Source organism: Furipterus horrens, unplaced genomic scaffold (assembly GCF_987537825.1).
Source record: "Furipterus horrens unplaced genomic scaffold, mFurHor1.1.pri manual_scaffold_6, whole genome shotgun sequence".
Classification (NCBI taxonomy): Eukaryota; Metazoa; Chordata; class Mammalia; order Chiroptera; family Furipteridae; genus Furipterus; species Furipterus horrens.
In genome coordinates this window covers 177,243,053-177,259,548 of record NW_028327176.1, presented here as the reverse complement: position 1 = coordinate 177,259,548, position 16,496 = coordinate 177,243,053, and the positions used below count along the sequence as shown (strand labels likewise).

At 36.9% G+C, this 16,496-nt stretch overlaps 1 protein-coding gene across 1 annotated transcript in view; it reads right to left on the bottom strand.

Annotated features, from left to right (window-relative positions):
• Window positions 1–16,496, bottom strand: part of UTRN (utrophin) — a 449,245-nt gene that overhangs the window by 269,919 nt on the left and 162,830 nt on the right. The window contains exons 28-35 of the mRNA XM_090279943.1: window positions 14,533–14,667; window positions 12,832–12,981; window positions 11,719–11,880; window positions 11,189–11,317; window positions 10,408–10,581; window positions 8,603–8,758; window positions 7,323–7,493; window positions 3,070–3,249 (exon numbers count right to left, since the gene is read on the bottom strand). Of these exons, the coding sequence (XP_090136069.1) occupies window positions 3,070–3,249; window positions 7,323–7,493; window positions 8,603–8,758; window positions 10,408–10,581; window positions 11,189–11,317; window positions 11,719–11,880; window positions 12,832–12,981; window positions 14,533–14,667 (1,257 nt within the window). The remainder of the gene's footprint in view (window positions 1–3,069; window positions 3,250–7,322; window positions 7,494–8,602; window positions 8,759–10,407; window positions 10,582–11,188; window positions 11,318–11,718; window positions 11,881–12,831; window positions 12,982–14,532; window positions 14,668–16,496) is intronic.

Sequence of the window (16,496 nt, the reverse complement as noted above, 5' to 3'; positions counted from 1 at the left end):
GCCACCCTCCCCTCCACACCCCCACTGTTATTAGGGATTTCTGGACCCAAGGGTAGGTAGGACGACGACCATGTCCAGCTTGAAGCAGCTAGAGGAGCTTGAGACCTTCGCCCATTGTCCTTTACAAGATTACAAAGGGTCTTAATATCTGAGAGGGAGGGATAGTTATTTTTTACGAACCATGGGTATGGACTTGGGGGGGGATGCTGGGGGAGGGAGATACTGGGTGGAGGGGAGTAAAGGGGAAAAAATTGGAACTACTGTAACAACATAATCAATAAAATATACTTTAAAAAAAAAAAAAAAAAAAGAACAGACATATAGATCAGTGGAACAGAATAGAGAGTCCAGAAATAAACCCAGGCCTCTATGGTCAACTAATCTTTGATAAAGGAGGAAGGAACATAAAATGGAGTGAGAAGAGCCTCTTTAACAAATGGTGCTGGGAGAACTGGATAGGGACCTGCAAAAAAATGAAACTAGACCACCAACTTACACCACACACAAGAATAAACTCAAGATGGATCAAAGACTTAAATGTAAGCCATGACACCATAAAAGTCCTAGAGGAAAACATAGGCAAGAAAATATCAGATATCTCATGTAACAATCTCTTCACGGAAACATCTCCTAAAGCAAGAGAAATAAAGGAAAAAATAAATAAATGGGATTACATCAAACTGAAGAGTTTCTGCTCAGCAAAAGAAAACATCAGCAAGATGAAAAGGAAACCAACCATATGTGAAAACATATTTGCCAATGACATCACAGACAGGGGACTGATTTCTAAAATATATAAAGAGCTGATACGACTAAACATCAAGAACACAAACAACCCAATTAAAAAATGGGCAAGGGACCTGAACAAACACTTCTCCAAAGAGGACATACAGAAGGTCCATAGACACATGAAAAAATGCTCAACATCATTAGCCATCAGGGAGATGCAAATAAAAACCACAATGAGATACCATTTTACACCAGTCAGAATGGCCATCATCAACAAATCAACAAGCAACAAGTGCTGGCGAGGATGTGGAGAAACGGGAACCCTACTGCACTGTTGGTGGGAATGCAGACTGGTGCAGCCACTATGGAGAACAGTATGGAATTACCTCAAAAGATTAAAAATGGAACTGCCTTTTGAACCAGCGACTCCACTACTAGGATTATACCCGAAGAATCTTGAAACACCAGTTCAAAAGAACTTATGCACTCCTATGTTCATTGCAGCACTGTTTACAATAGCTAAGTGCTGGAAACAACCTAAGTGCCCATCTGTGGATGAGTGGATCAAAAAACTGTGGTACATTTACACAATGGAATACTATGCAGCAGAAAGAAAGAAGGAACTCCTGCCATTTGCAACAACATGGATGGAACTAGAGAGAATTATGCTTAGTGAAATAAGCCAGGCAAAGAAAGAAAAATACCATATGATATCACCTAATACAGGAAACTAAAGAACAACACAAACAAAGGAACTAAATAGAACAAAGAGCAGAATAGCAGTAAATAGGGGGGAGGGGAGAGGGAGAGAAGGGGGATAAGTAAGGGAAGGATTTAATTAAAGAGCCTGTATAAAAGACTCATGGACATGGACAACGGGGAGGGATATGATTGCGGGAGAGGGGGTGGGTTGGGTGGGGGAGAGAAATTAGGGGAAAAGGGGACAACTGTAATTGAAAAACCAAAATAAAAAAAAATAAAAAAAAAAAGAGAAAAAAAAAAAAAGACAAGGAAACATACTAGTAATCTATAATATGGACAATATTTGAAAAATAAAATGAGAACTAGTAAGACATGAGAAAAGTTTTGACAACAATCTGCCTTTTAGGTAAGAAGAAATGATAAGCACAGTCTTATTTACCCCAATAAATCACGTAAATTAATGTTTTAACAGGACTAGCAAGCTATTTCTTGGAAGGAGAATTTGGAAGGTACAGACAGAAGAATGCAGAAGTCAGGGCTGTGAGAATGTGGAGTAAAGCTACTTATAACAAAAACAAATCTATTTTATGAACATATTCTATGAGCCAAGAATTTCTCATTTGTTATTCAAGATTTAACATTCTGTTAGTATGTTCTTTTATCTGCCTATGTAAGAAAATTAAAGCTTAGTGACATTAAGTAATTTACACCCAATGTTATGCAGATAATAAATTATAAATAAACTCTGGATTTGAATCCAACAGATCCCAATGTAAGCCCATGACCTTCAATGCCCTACACATTCTGACTAATTTCAATATATGCTCAGTCACAAAATAATCTATTTTTCTCTGTCTCTATCCATTATCTAGTAATTCTACAAATTTGGGAAAAGTTCTATCTATGGTACATCAGAGCAAAATAACGATTTATAAATGGCAACTCTCTCTAAGGGAGTTCTACTAACAATACTCATTGTTACTGGAAGAAAAACAGAAAACCTCTGCAAAGATTAAATGGTCACTATATCCATGAAGTAATCAACAGTGTATTGGTATAACCAAAGAGTAACAACATATAAAAATTAACAATTATTGTAATCATCATAATAAAATCTAAAATTGGTAGTTTTATGTATTGTTACATAAGAGCACTACATATTTCATGTCACATAATCATCACAAAAACTGTATGAAGCAGAAGTGATAATATGCCCATTTTATGTATGAGAAAACTGAGACTTAGAGAGCATTTAAGTGACGTGACCAATGTCACCCAACTAGTCAAAATTCTTTCTTAGGCCATCAAACAATATTATAAATATTATATATAGTTTTTAATAATATGAAAATTAAATAATATTAAATCATTAAAATGTAATAAATAGGCACATTTATTGATATTAAAGTATATATTTCTACATATATTGCAAATGGTTTATTACATAACAGAGACATTTTGAACTCCCTCTAGTTATCTTTTCAAAGGAAAAATAAAATTTAATCTAATGAAATGAATTCACAAATAAAACATTACTGCGACAGAGAAAATGGAACCTGGAATTCTAATCAAAGCTGTATTCATTTTTATATATTAAAAAAGAGAAGAGTTCATCATTAGCTTTTTTCCGAAACATACCATTAAGGTATTGCACCAATCCTCGGTCCAGGTACGCACTCTGCCCCATCCGGCGTTAAGGACACAGAGCCTCTCTTCCAAAACAGGCTCACTGCCCTCAATCAAGTTCTGGAGGGCAGCACTGCTCTCTGTGATGGTACTTAAATCAGCTTTTCTCTTTTCCAGATCCTTCAGAATATTCTAGAAAATAAAAATAGCAAGCAAAACCCACTTGATCTTCACATTATAAAAGTTTATACAACCTTCATTTTTAAAAAACTTTTCTTCTACGTACTCCCTAGAAAGCTTATAATTGCCAAACTTATTAACGTGAGAGTTTTTAGGTTGCTAGTAACAATTAAAACATTTAACTATGTAAATAGCAAGAAATGTATTAAATTCGAGTATGAAAAAATATAATTTATTTTTTTAAGTACAAATTCCATTTATCACATACAAACACTAATTATCTTCATCATAACTCCAGATGTACAGAATTAATTTCATTTTCTGTAACTACAAGCTGGCAAAGCAGAACTATCCCAGAACTTAGAACTCTAAAAAATTCACAATGAATTTATTTCCCTAATTACTACAGGAGACAACTGATGTGTGCTACATTTACTTGCAAGGATTGCATCCTATAACTAGATGACTTAACGTAATTTGCTGTAAAAGCACTCCAGACAACATTGCACCCTAAGTAAGTCATAAGAACAGGCCCTCTAAGCTTTGGTCTTACAATTGTCATAATACTCGAAGGCAGAACTCTGCATGGTATGACGACGACTGGATTCTCATGTTCATAAGTTTGAGTAGGTAAGGTGTACAGTCATAGTTACAGAGAGAATACTGAGTTCCAAAATTAAAACTACAATGTTCTTTCAAATGAAAAGTGACATGTGCCTATCACACCTACTGCTGTTGAACCTTTTTAAACTGACATTTAAGCAAATCCTGTAAAGGAGCTCCAGTCTATATTTAATCTCATATCAATAAACCACATTTTGGAAGGTATAAAAATGGCAAATTCACCAGTGAGTCAAGGTTTACTACCTGGCCATGTCAATTACTGATATTTTTAAAGGCACTGAAATGTTTCTACAAGTGTCCTTCTGCAGCAGGGAGAAATAAAATAGATTACCCACAGCCATGTTTTCTGAAGTTAAGACTTTCTGCATTCCTTCAGTGGTTATGTACTGACTGACTAGCATAGGCTTTAAGAACTATGAGAAAGAATTAACTATAAGGAATTAAACTAAAATAGTATACATGCTATCTATGCTAAAAGACTTTATTGTAGAGAAAATGACTTCATTGAAAATAATCATATTTAAGCTATGGAATAAAAAAACTAAGTTCAGGAATAAAAATGTTATTTAAATGTTGCACTGAAAATAATTTTACCTATTTTTAAGTGCAAATATATTAAAATGTGAAGCATGCATGTTTCTTAAACCTAAAAACCCAACTTTGAAAAAAAGTGGATGATTATGTTACATACTGATGTTTCACTGGATTTACTCTAGTGAAGAGAATGCGCTATGAATTCATGATTTGTCTATACCATCCTCATTATTTCAAATCTGAAATAAGACTAAATAGTAGTTGAGGAGTGAGTAGTTTCAGAAGAGGTGAGCGGATTATTTATAGTTTTACCTGAAAAACTAATTGAATTTATATAAGTACAAAGATGAATGAATAAAAATACACAAAAATCAATAACATCTATGTACCAACTATAAGCAATTAGTAAAGAAAAGGAAAATGTGTGCTTTTTATAGTATATAAGATAAATAAGTAAGAATAAACTTCTTTGCATATTTGCACAATGTTTATGAAGAAAATAATCAAAGCGCTGTATAGGGACAGAAACAATTTGGCGGGAAATGAGACACACCATGTGACTAAGAAGCAACATAACAAAGATATCACTTCTCCTCAAAACAAATCTATAAATGTAAGGTAATTCATATCAAAATTTCTAATAGAATTTTTGAAGAATTTGAAAACAATCTCAAGTTCCTATGAGTGGATAAAAAAAAAAAAGAAGCATAAATACAGGGAGTTCATTAAGTACATATTCAAATATGTAGAGGGTTCAATCAGTGAATCCAAAAACGAAGAAAATCACAGCCAAAAAGAACAGATGAAGTTCGCATGTCAAATCAATGAGGAAGGGATAATTGCTACAAGTAGTGCTAAGGTAACTGGTTAACTACTTGGAAAAAAGGTTAGAGCCTTACCTCAGTATACACACCAAAATAAATTCCAGAAGGATTAAAGCATTAAAGATAAAAAGATGAAACTATAAAAGAGCTAGAAGAAAATATAAGTAAATAATTACATAACCTTGGGGCAGAGCTGGCCCTTCTAAGTACTAATGGCATAAATTATGAAGAAAAGGATGATTTTATTTTTAAAAATACATAATAACAGTATTTTTTAAACTATATACAGAACAGAACAGGAACTAAAGTGGCAAAAAATATTTTTTGTAACAACAGACAACACAATAGGCATTAATAATTGTAACAGGTAAAAGAGCTCTAAATTAAAAGAACTGGTGATAGAAAAATGGTCAAAATTACAATAAAAGGCAATTTAAAAAAAAAACTACAAATGGCCTATAAACTTATGGGAAATGTTCTAATTAAATAACCAAAACATTATATTTGCCTACCATTGTCAAAGTTATGGTTAAAACAAGCAAGCAGAAATTCTCAATAGGAGTTGGTAGGTATACATTTCTGAAGAACAATTTCATAATACATATAAGACTTTTAAAAGGATACATCCCTACACCCAATCGTTTCAGGTCTAAGAATTTATCCTTCGAAAATTATTATGAATACATGCTATGACTTAGCTACGAGTATATTCATCATAGCATTTTTTACAATAGTGAAAATTGGTAATAAATTAAATGGACATGAATGGAGAAATGGAACAATAAAAAATAAAATATGCAATTAAACACTACACTTATCTCCGATATGCAATATAAAAACACTTGCAGGTAAAGGAAAATGTTAAAGATAAGTTTTTTTAAAGAAGGTCATGAAACACTAGATACAATAGAATTCTTATTAAAAATATGCTTGGCTATGTGTGCCTAAAAAAAAAAAAAACAAAACAATAACAGGGTATTCTCTGATTATAGATGATTTTTGTGCCTCTCTTTTTTTTGTATTACACTATGGACATGTTATTCAATTAGCTTATATAAATTATGTTACTAAGAAGAAAACAAGGGCTTTCCAAGTATATTGTACAAAGATGATAATATTTCCTTTAAAAAGTTAAATGTAACAGCAATAAAGTTTGGTGCCTTTGCTTTGCATGTGTCCACAACACACCCATAAAAGCTAGCATTCCTCATTTCCTTCATACACTTTTTTTCACTTCACACAGCCCATGGCATAACTAGGCTTTTCATGAGCTGTTTTCTAAACTGAGAACACTCTTTGTAGTGCCTAATAGCTTGACCTTCACTCAACTGTTATCTCCACAGAGCATTGAAATTAAAGAGTTGTATCACCCTACAATCTCAGATCACCTGCTCTTCAGTCCCCACAGGCCAGCACGATACAGGATGTCAAAGCAAATCTTGTGACTTTAGAGACAGTTGGATCGTTTATTTCAGTACTTCTCTCTAGTATACATGTGTCTTTCTTAAAAAGTACATTTGGGTAAAGAAAATGCCTTGGACATTTGTTTGCCCATCTCAAAAGAGAACTGGCAAATCCACGCCCTCTGATCTATGCAAATTCAAAGTAACTAAAAGACTAAAGAAACTCTTGTATCTTTTATTAATTCTTTTGAAAATTCTGTTCCTATGTTCTCTACATTAGTTTGCAATAGAAACATCAGTGATTGATACAAAAGTTATTATGGAAGAATTAACAAATAAACTCAGCACAATACTTCGTGAAGAATAAATACTCAGGAAGATGTCATCAGTTTTGAAGGTGTCAGCTATAATATTTTCAAGTGTCACAGAAGCATAACACTTAGGAAGGCCTGCTGGTGATCCATCTGAGTTCAGTGCTTTTGGAATCAAGACAAGAAGGGCTTCTTAAAATCATTGTTTTTAAAAATATTCGTGTTGTCTTTCTCAGGACACGGAAGTAGAAAAAGTAAAGGAAGTAAAAAGAAAAAAGGCTATATATCTTACGACATGGAGAAAAATGACCTCCACCCAGAATGCCCTGAACAAAACGCCACAGGCTGCACTGGCATGATGTTGGCCGTGCACCTGAACTACAACTTACTTTAGCCCAGGAAATTTCTGCATCCAAGTCGCCAAGCAAACCTTCTGAAGTGGATTTCTGTACCAGTTCTGCTTCTGTGACAGAAAGCCATTCTGAGAGGGAAGCTACCTCCTTCTTCATTTTCCCGGCCAGCTGGGCCGCTCTTTCCAGATCCTGCTTTCCCTCTGTCACCTGCAAGAAGGGAGGGACAGAGATCGGAATGTGAATCAGGAGGAATCAGAATATTAACTTCAGCTGAATAATACAAAAAGATGCTCTAAGATATGTGTTCCAGGGGTACAATGTATCAAAATGATACAAAATCAACAACCTAATCTTACAGAAATGAGGTCAAAATTGCTCAGGAAATGTATGGGCTGCTCCTTCTTACTGATCTGAAAGATGTGAAAACACCATTTCAGCTCGTTTTCTCTGGGCTCTTGCAGAAACTTAAGTCACTGTTTAATAACCCAGGAAGGATCTATAATATGATCTAACACAGTTTTTGAACATCGCCCAGGTTTCAGTTCACAGTCTTTTTGCTTCCCTGGTTTCAAAGCGTAAGTCCTCAGTGAGAGGAGACACTGAACCTACTGGATCCTGTCAGTAGTAAGTGGCCCAATGACTCCCCAATGAATTCACTAAAATGCCCAAATTATAGATGTTTCTTGAAACAATTTTAAATCCTGCTATTTAATGTGACCTTCCTATCACATATTTATTACATTTCTGAAGTGTTAACATTCTCACCAGACTATTCAACTTAAATATCCACGGATGAATAACTTCAGTTTAAAACAGGGGCTATGTTTTTTAAAGTTTCCTTAAAATAACTTCTGAAATAGCAGTAGTCCTTGAAAATATGCAGTGAACCTGCATTAAACATTAAACAAATGTCAATGCACCTAGTAATCGCTGTTAAGAGTAACACATTTAAAAATTAATAAAAATTATAGGAATAACTGAAAATGTTATTAATACCATAAAATTTAAACATGCATTCTCCCAGAAGTGAAATTTTAAAATAGATAAATGAGAGAGAGAGCGAGAAGGGAAGGGAAGGGGGAGGGGGAAGGGAAGGGAAGGGGGAGGGGGAAGGGAAGGGAAGAGGGGAGGGCGAGAGGAGGGGAGGGAGGGGAGGGGGAGAGGAGGGAGAGGAGGGGGGAGAGGAAGGGAAGGGAGGGGGGAGGGCGAGAGGAGGGGAGGGAGGGGAGGGGGAGAGGAGGGAGAGGAGGGGGGAGAGGAAGGGAAGGGAGGGGGTTGGGAAGGGGAGGAGGTGGGCAGTGTGGCTGTCCCCTCACCTGGGCACCCAGGTCGTTGTAAAGCACTTTCAGCGAAGTCAGCTGCTCGTCCATCCCCTTGGGGTTGTCCGTTTGCTGCTTCTGAACAATGTGCCTTCCTGTTTTGATTACGGTCTCCACTTCAAGCTTGACTTCACTTAGAGTTTTATAGAGTTTCTTAAAAATAAAATGAGACAAATCACACACTTCGTAGTGAAAGCCTGATAACTGGAATCATTCGAGAACATGGCTTCTACAGATGGACAGCTACGAAGTCACCAGATTTGCACTCAAAAATAAGTAAAATGAAATCCCGGTTGCAATAACTTTTTAAAATCAGAGAAGAAAATAAACAAATAGAAATTGTACTTGTTTTATAAAAAGCTCATGTGTATTTTAGAAGCTTATGAAAGTCATGAACACTTACTACGTAAAGTAGGAAAAGACATGACTAAAAATTGTTGTTTTTAAAAGTGTTTTTAAAAATTCTAAATGCTATTACTAAAACAAAAAGCCAACTCTGGCTACATTTCTGGCTGTTGGAATTTGGAAGTATTAACACTCTTATTTTTTCTTACAATGCTCTGAAGTATCCAGTCCACCACAATCAATACATATTACTTATCTAACAAAAGATACATGACAACTCAATATATCAAGATGAATAGGGCTATAAGAAATCAGAGTTGTGCAAGACAAACAGAGCTCTGCTCAGCCCAGTCACCTTGAAAACAAAAACATTTATTCTGTGCTGGCTGTCTTGTCTCCATTCATTGTAATCCTGACCTAACACGTCTCCCGTGGCTCTGTCACATAAAACAGACCACCGGACCAAGTCACATGTGGTCAAGGATTGTGCTTGCTTTGTTGACCTCTATATCTCAGTAAATGCTTACATATATCATACGTATGTGAACATACACACACACTTACATATAGAAACTTATCCTACTTATTCATTCTTCCACCCATTTCAGATTTCGAATAATCAAACAATCTTGGTATGTAACAAACATGTCGAGATTACAGTCTTGAAAAGCACAAAGAACTCATCCAAACTTGTCTTAAGAGTCATCTTCAGCTTCTTCATGATTCTTCTCGAGCAGAACACTATTTCTAAGGTTGTGTATGCTTATCCACATTTTTTAATTCATATGCAATTGAATTTTAAAGTTTGAGGCTACAATAGTAATAAAGACTTTCAAATAATTTCTTCTTTCACATCTTGGGTTTAAACTTAAATTTAAAATTAAGTTTCCTAGAGAATGATTTTTTTTTCTGCAATAATATCTCTGGCATCTAAGTATAATGTTTTCTTTCATATTTTAAGTTTACACTTTATAATTTAAAATTTAACTACCCTTAAGAATGATTTTTTTATACTGTAATACTCCTAACATACATTCTAAGTATGTTTGGTTTTTCTAGCTACCTCAAATTTATCCTTTAAAAGTTAGTTTCTTAGTCATATTCCGCCAAAGCCTTTTCTAACTTCATACTGTGACTGCAATGAGTTCCCTTTGTTTTTTTAATCATGTGTATACATGTGTGTATACATATATGTGTGTATGCCTTTTCTCATTTCCTTATCTCTTGACACTGTGATAACTGATTTTACTCTCTCCTACCTATTTCTCCTATCTCTTCTAATTCCCTTGGAGGAACAGACCACCCTTCTTATTTTATAAGTCATTTTTCATCATGGATTCCTATTCTTTGTACAGTATAGATAAATAATTATTGAACAAACCATGTATATTATGGAAGATGAAACCATATTAGCTGCTGGAAAACCCACGGGACCCATTCACCACCACTGGTCTCACCATACACTTGTCCAGGTGGGTCTGGATGACATCAGGGTCCACATCCTTCACGTTGAGGACATGGAGCTCGGCTTTCACACCGTCCAGCACACGCTTGCAGTCGAGCATGCGCTGTTCAAAGTTAGCTGGCTTCTGGAAAAGCTGGAACTTTGTGGACACCTCTCGAAGTTTCCTCTGTTTGAAGAAATGAAAATAATAAGCAATTCATATCAGAATGATAGTCTCTCAGCAGACAGTATTAGTATAACACATATGGACAAAAAGTTGTAAAAATAAAGCACCAATAAAAACATTTCAGAAAGGAACTCAGTATCTCAGTCTTAGATAGAACAAAAAAAATAAGATGGCCTCGCAAGAATTTAAACTTCATTAATTTTCTCACCTATTCAACAAATATAGTCAGGAACCTAGAACTCAAAATGCCGTTCATCGTGAGCTCAGAGTGAAAGCCAATCTCGCATCCACATTTAAGAGACTTAAGTGGTGCTGGGTCCCAGGCACTCAGGCTGCCCGGCGTATCAGCCCCGCAGAACCAACAGGAGCTCCACGTTCAGGGAAAAGACTTACAAAGCTAACTTCTGATCTAGCTCCTATCTCTTCTCTGCTCAACTACAGACTCAGATTCCCTGTTTTCCACCCACGCAACGATGTGTTTCTGCTGCTCTGGGGTGCAATGCGCCTTCCATGCATCACTGTTCACATCAGAAAGACCAAAGCCATCCAAGTCCTCCGCTCTTCCTCCTTTTCGTTTTACTGCCCCCACATTGTTCCCCCTCATCACCTGCAGCGCATCCATCTGACCCCCTCCTCTAGCAGCCCTGCCTTCTGGGGAGGTCAGAGGCTGGGAACGCGTGTTTCTTCTCAACTCTTCTAGCGTTAGCTCGTGGGCGGAGATCTCTGCTTGGATTTTCTATAACGAGATTAGAGAAGGGAGAAAATATCTCTAAGTTTTATATAGTCATTTACTACATGAAGATATGCAGGGCCCTATACAAGCTTTAGTACATTTTCAGTATAATAACAATCATATGAGCTACTGTATGTTGTGCACAAACCAGGGTCTTTGCATTTGTCATTTCTAATGTTCACCACTTATTTATAAAAAAGGAATTTCCCCAATTTCATAGCTAAGAAAGCTATAATTTCAAAATGGCAGCCTTCTCCCAGGGTTTCACATAAAGGTCAAGAGAATTTCCAAACCCACAGGCTGCCTATAAGCAAGGTCAACCTTTCTCACAGACTACCAGCTGCGGATGGCAGGGCACACTGGTTCTCCTGCACAACTTGAAGACCTCACGTCCATGGCAGTACCTGAGCCTCCTGCGGAACATGGAAGGCATCTATCCTATCAGTCAGGTATGTTGTGAGCTGCTTGTCCAGATCCCCTAAGCTCTCCTGCAAAACTTGAAGCATGTGGTCAGTTTCCCGCAGGAACTGGAGTTGCTTTTCCAAAGAAATCTGCTTGCTCTCTGCCTACACAGGGGATAAAATTGAATCATTAGTCACGCAGAACAAATATAAATAGCTGAATATAAGGAAACCCTTATACTCTGTGGTCACAAGAAAAGCAATAGAAGTTTAGTTCAAGACTTTGTCCTGCAATGTAAATAAATAACTAGCAGAATAACAGTGAAAAGGTCCTTCTAGTACCTTACATGTCTTGTAGTGAATTACTAAATTTTACTTCTGCATATAACAACATATAAAATGTAAAGATTCCCTACAATTAAACAGAGAATAAAAATCTGTCATTTTGTCATTTACTGTAAATTTAGGGCATTTTTAGGAATCAGTTGTAAGCCTATCAGCAAGAATATAAACTATAACAAGAATTTCTATCAGCAGAGCATACATATAAATTTTTTTTCCAAAATCTAAACCAAGTTTCATAGTTGTGCATATGTATTAAGCCACTATTGCTGCACTTTTGAATTAAGCTTGATTCTACTGATGGTCTAAACATCCACAGTTATTATTTGATACGTGTTTGAAAGTGTCTAATATCCAGCCAACCCTCCTGTAGAAGAACAGTCTCCTTTCCCTACTAACCAACATAAACTTGCGTGTTATAATCCATTCTGGATGTGTATTAAGACAGTATGGCATTTTATAACAACAGCTTGTGTCAAATTCTGCTGTCCCTAATACTTACTAGAATAATATGAGTTATTATTCTTATATTCAGCTACATTATGATCCTTAGAGGAAATTTAAGAGTCATCAGTAGAAACCATCTCAAAGACAGATTTTTTAATCATCAAGTTCTGCCTGCCTTATGTTAGGTTTAGTCTTCCTCAGCTAGTATTTCAAAGCCTACAACGCCCCATTCATATCGGTTACCAGCCTTTGCCCTCGGTAAAATTCTTAAGGTCAGCTCCATTTCACAAACACCTAATCTACGCTCGTGCCTGTGCCAGTTCTTACCAGATGACTCAGCTCTTCATATCGACTGTTGAAAGCCTCCAGTTTCTCACTGATTATATCATCGAGGATCCCTCCATCAATCAGAGTTTGGCCAAGCTCTCGAATCTGGGTGCGATTATCCGCTGGGTGTCGCAAAACAGATTCTAGAGACTAGACAGGGACAAGGGGGAAATATAATGCATTCACTGAAGCTAATGTATCAAGGATCCAAAAACTGACCACTTTTTTAAACAAGTAATTCCATTTTCTAGAAATCTCCCTTTAGAACAAGACTAGAAATAATTCATTTGCAAAAATATCCATTATGGTATTAAAAATTCATAAAATTGACAACTTTGGCATGAATATATATAACTCCATAAAATAATTTTAATAATTATTAACTACATGGGAAAATGTTCAGGATATGACACAAAATTAGAAAGCAGAAAATAATACTATAAAATATTATCTCAAACTTATTGATTATATTACTAAAAATAGATGTTCAGTTTTCTATAACATACACAGAGGGCTAGGCACTGTTTTATATACACACTTTATATATACATAAATCTAATTAACCACGAGGTTAATTATTATTTCATATTACAGATGGGAACACTGAAGTTCACAGAGGTTAAATAATTTGCCTCTATACACAGAATAGAAAGAAAAGCTAAGATTCCAACTTCACTGCAAAGCCCTTACAATTTCACAGCCTTTGATCTAGTTACTATAATATACTACCTTCCAGTGTGTATATTAATAATAATAATTTAAAAAATTAGGAGGAAATATACAAAAATGTTTTAAAGTGTTTATCTTAGAGTTTGCTTTATACTTTTCTCCATTTTCCATATTTCTCGACTGCACATGTTTTAATTCTGTCAGGAAAATACATATTTTTAAATTAAGCTTTTCTTTTTTTTAATGCTCTTCCTCTCTCACTCAGCTATTGTATTTGAGAAGTGACATCTTCTCTCCAGCAGAGCATCCAGCTCCCGAAATTTAGGTACCACATATGACATACTTCTGACCTTCAATCCAGTCATCTACTTAATTACTGTAAGGTGCCCCTACAATTTTAAATGCCTATTTATCCTCTTCCTCCTCTTCTTTTTAAAATTAATCTATTCTCCTCATATTTTAATCCAATTAAGAAACAGTTATTCAGTCATCATGCACCACACACTGGGCTGGTAACAAGAAGAAGAAAAATCAGGTGCAATTCTTGGCCTTAAAGAACTCAAGTCCAGGCCTGGAGACAAGCTCCGGGGACAGGATCCCGTGCTTCCAACTCTTCCCTCCCCAACGTGTCCTCCAACTTTTCACGTCTAAAGATGACAGAGCGGGAGTCGTTATAAACGCAGTCATTGCCATGTCTAATGAGCAAAAATAACTTCATGAAGAAACAGGAGAGCAACTGTCCTAATGAAATAAGGCAGAGTTTCCTCCAGGGACTGGTAAAAAGGAGCTGGGAAACCACAAGAGTGCTTTCTGGTGTCTAAAATGTACTAATTAACAACAACTAACCACCTCAAGAGACTGAGTTAGTGGGTCTCCAATAATCTAAATACATTTGACTGTATAAACATGTCAGGCAATGGACGCCAAGACACGGCCCACTGAACATCATGAGGAAGAAAACGGGCTTGCTGGCCTACGGCAGGAAGTTGTTCATTTTACTACCCCTTTGGCTTCACTACAACGGGCGCCCACCTCCAGGGCTTCGTTGACAGCATCTGTCCTCTCTGGCAGGGCCTCTGTGCTCCTCATCCGCTCTTCCAGAGTGTTTAGCCAGGTGGTCTCAAGATCCAAATAGTGAAGCAGTTCAATCCAACAAGACCATACCTCCTACAGCAGGCAAGAAAAAAGTTAAATTAGGTAAGAAGGCATTTAGAGACACATGCATCTCTAGGGCTACATATTCTATCTAATCAATAAGCATTTCATTTAGATAGGAGTATACATGAAGATTTAGAAACTGATGCAACTGGAATTTCAAATAAATGAAAGGAAATCTAATTCTTTAGTTAATCATATTAGACCAGTTGGCGGGAGATGGGAAGCGATGAGGAACAAACTATCTCACTCTTTACATGAAAATAAATTCCAAGGATCTGGTTAAAAGTTAAAAATAAAATTATATAGTTAATAGAAGAAACCAGGAGGAAAACATTATTATTTTGTATTTTAAATAGAAAGATACGAGCCCTTTTAATTTCTATGTAAGTTCAACAATTATATAGAAAAGTGGAATTCCATAGAATCCATCCTATTCCAACTCAGAACTATTGGATGTAACAATTTTCTGTATAACCTTTCCAACATTTTTCTAAATTCACATGAATGTGTCTATATATGTAAAGCACCATATTTTACCCCAAAATGTACTTATACTATACTTACTGTATTAGTGACAGTCACTTATTCTTCATTCTTATGGGGCGTTTTGGGGGTGAGCAGGGGTGGGTAAATTTGTACCCCCCACTTCCTAGGAGAAAATTATGGAAGAGCCCCTCCCCACAGAGGAGGAGCCTATTTGATTGATAGGTTTGGGATAAAGAGTTCCATGCGGAGCCTCCTGGGCTGATTCTCTTTCAGATCCAACAACTAAGAGAAGGCACATTGTAGCCTGCATTCCAAATGAGCTGTGTTTACTGCATCAGGGGGCTACACAGTAAATATTTTAAGTTTTACAAGACACCTCTGGTCTCTGCCACAGATTCTTTGTTTCTTTTGTGTGTGTTTTGTTTGTTACTAACAACCCTTTAGATACTAAAAATATACAAACCATTGTTTGTTCATATGCCACAGAACAAGAGGCACAAACCAGATTTGACCCTCAGGCTGTCACTTGCCAACCACTGAATAAGATTAAAAAAGAGAAGAGATGCGTCTGGTCCCCCAAATTTCTACAGGTAGAAAGCAGCCTGCAAAATCTACTTGGCTGCAAGCAGAGTCCTATTTCTTACAGAAAGAATGGCTCTCAGAGCGGCACGCCCAAGAAGCAGAACTGGTCCCTAACCAAGTACCCATCCTGCCCCGGGTGTGGGGGGCCCCAGCTAGATTTCAGAATTACTATTACCAGTAATTCTGTAGCAGTGACTGCTATTTACCTTCCACTGCCCCAACTTTTTTGAATGGAGTGTGCACTTAGGTTTTCCTGCACCTGGCTCACCGCTGTACGTGGGTGTCTGGAGGCAATAACGTATCTCTTTGGCGCCCAGGTCACCAGATTGAGTGGTGCTGCACCTGAACAACTGCCCCTGAAGAAACTGCCGTAAGCAGCCACATCTGTGTTTAGGCCCGACACAGATCCCAAGGGACTGGATTTCTAGCCTGAGGCTATACTGGGTACGACTTGTTGAAGTTGTAAAATTGTTTTCTCCTCCCCTGGAACATGGGCCAGCCTTGTGTCTTGCTTAGGCCAAAAGAACGCTACAGACATGACTCTGTCCAATTGCAGATCTAGCCTTTAAGAGGGCTGCAAGCTTCTGCTTCCTCCCTCTTCAAAGCCAGCTGCCATACTGGAGAGAAGCTGTACAGCTGAGAGACCACGTGGAGAGAGAGGTAGAGATTAGAAGACTTGGGGAATGTTCCAGCAGCACTCCAGTGAAATGCAGCTACTCGAGTGGGCCAGTCATGTCCTGCACGGAGTAGAAAACCACCCAGCGGAGCCA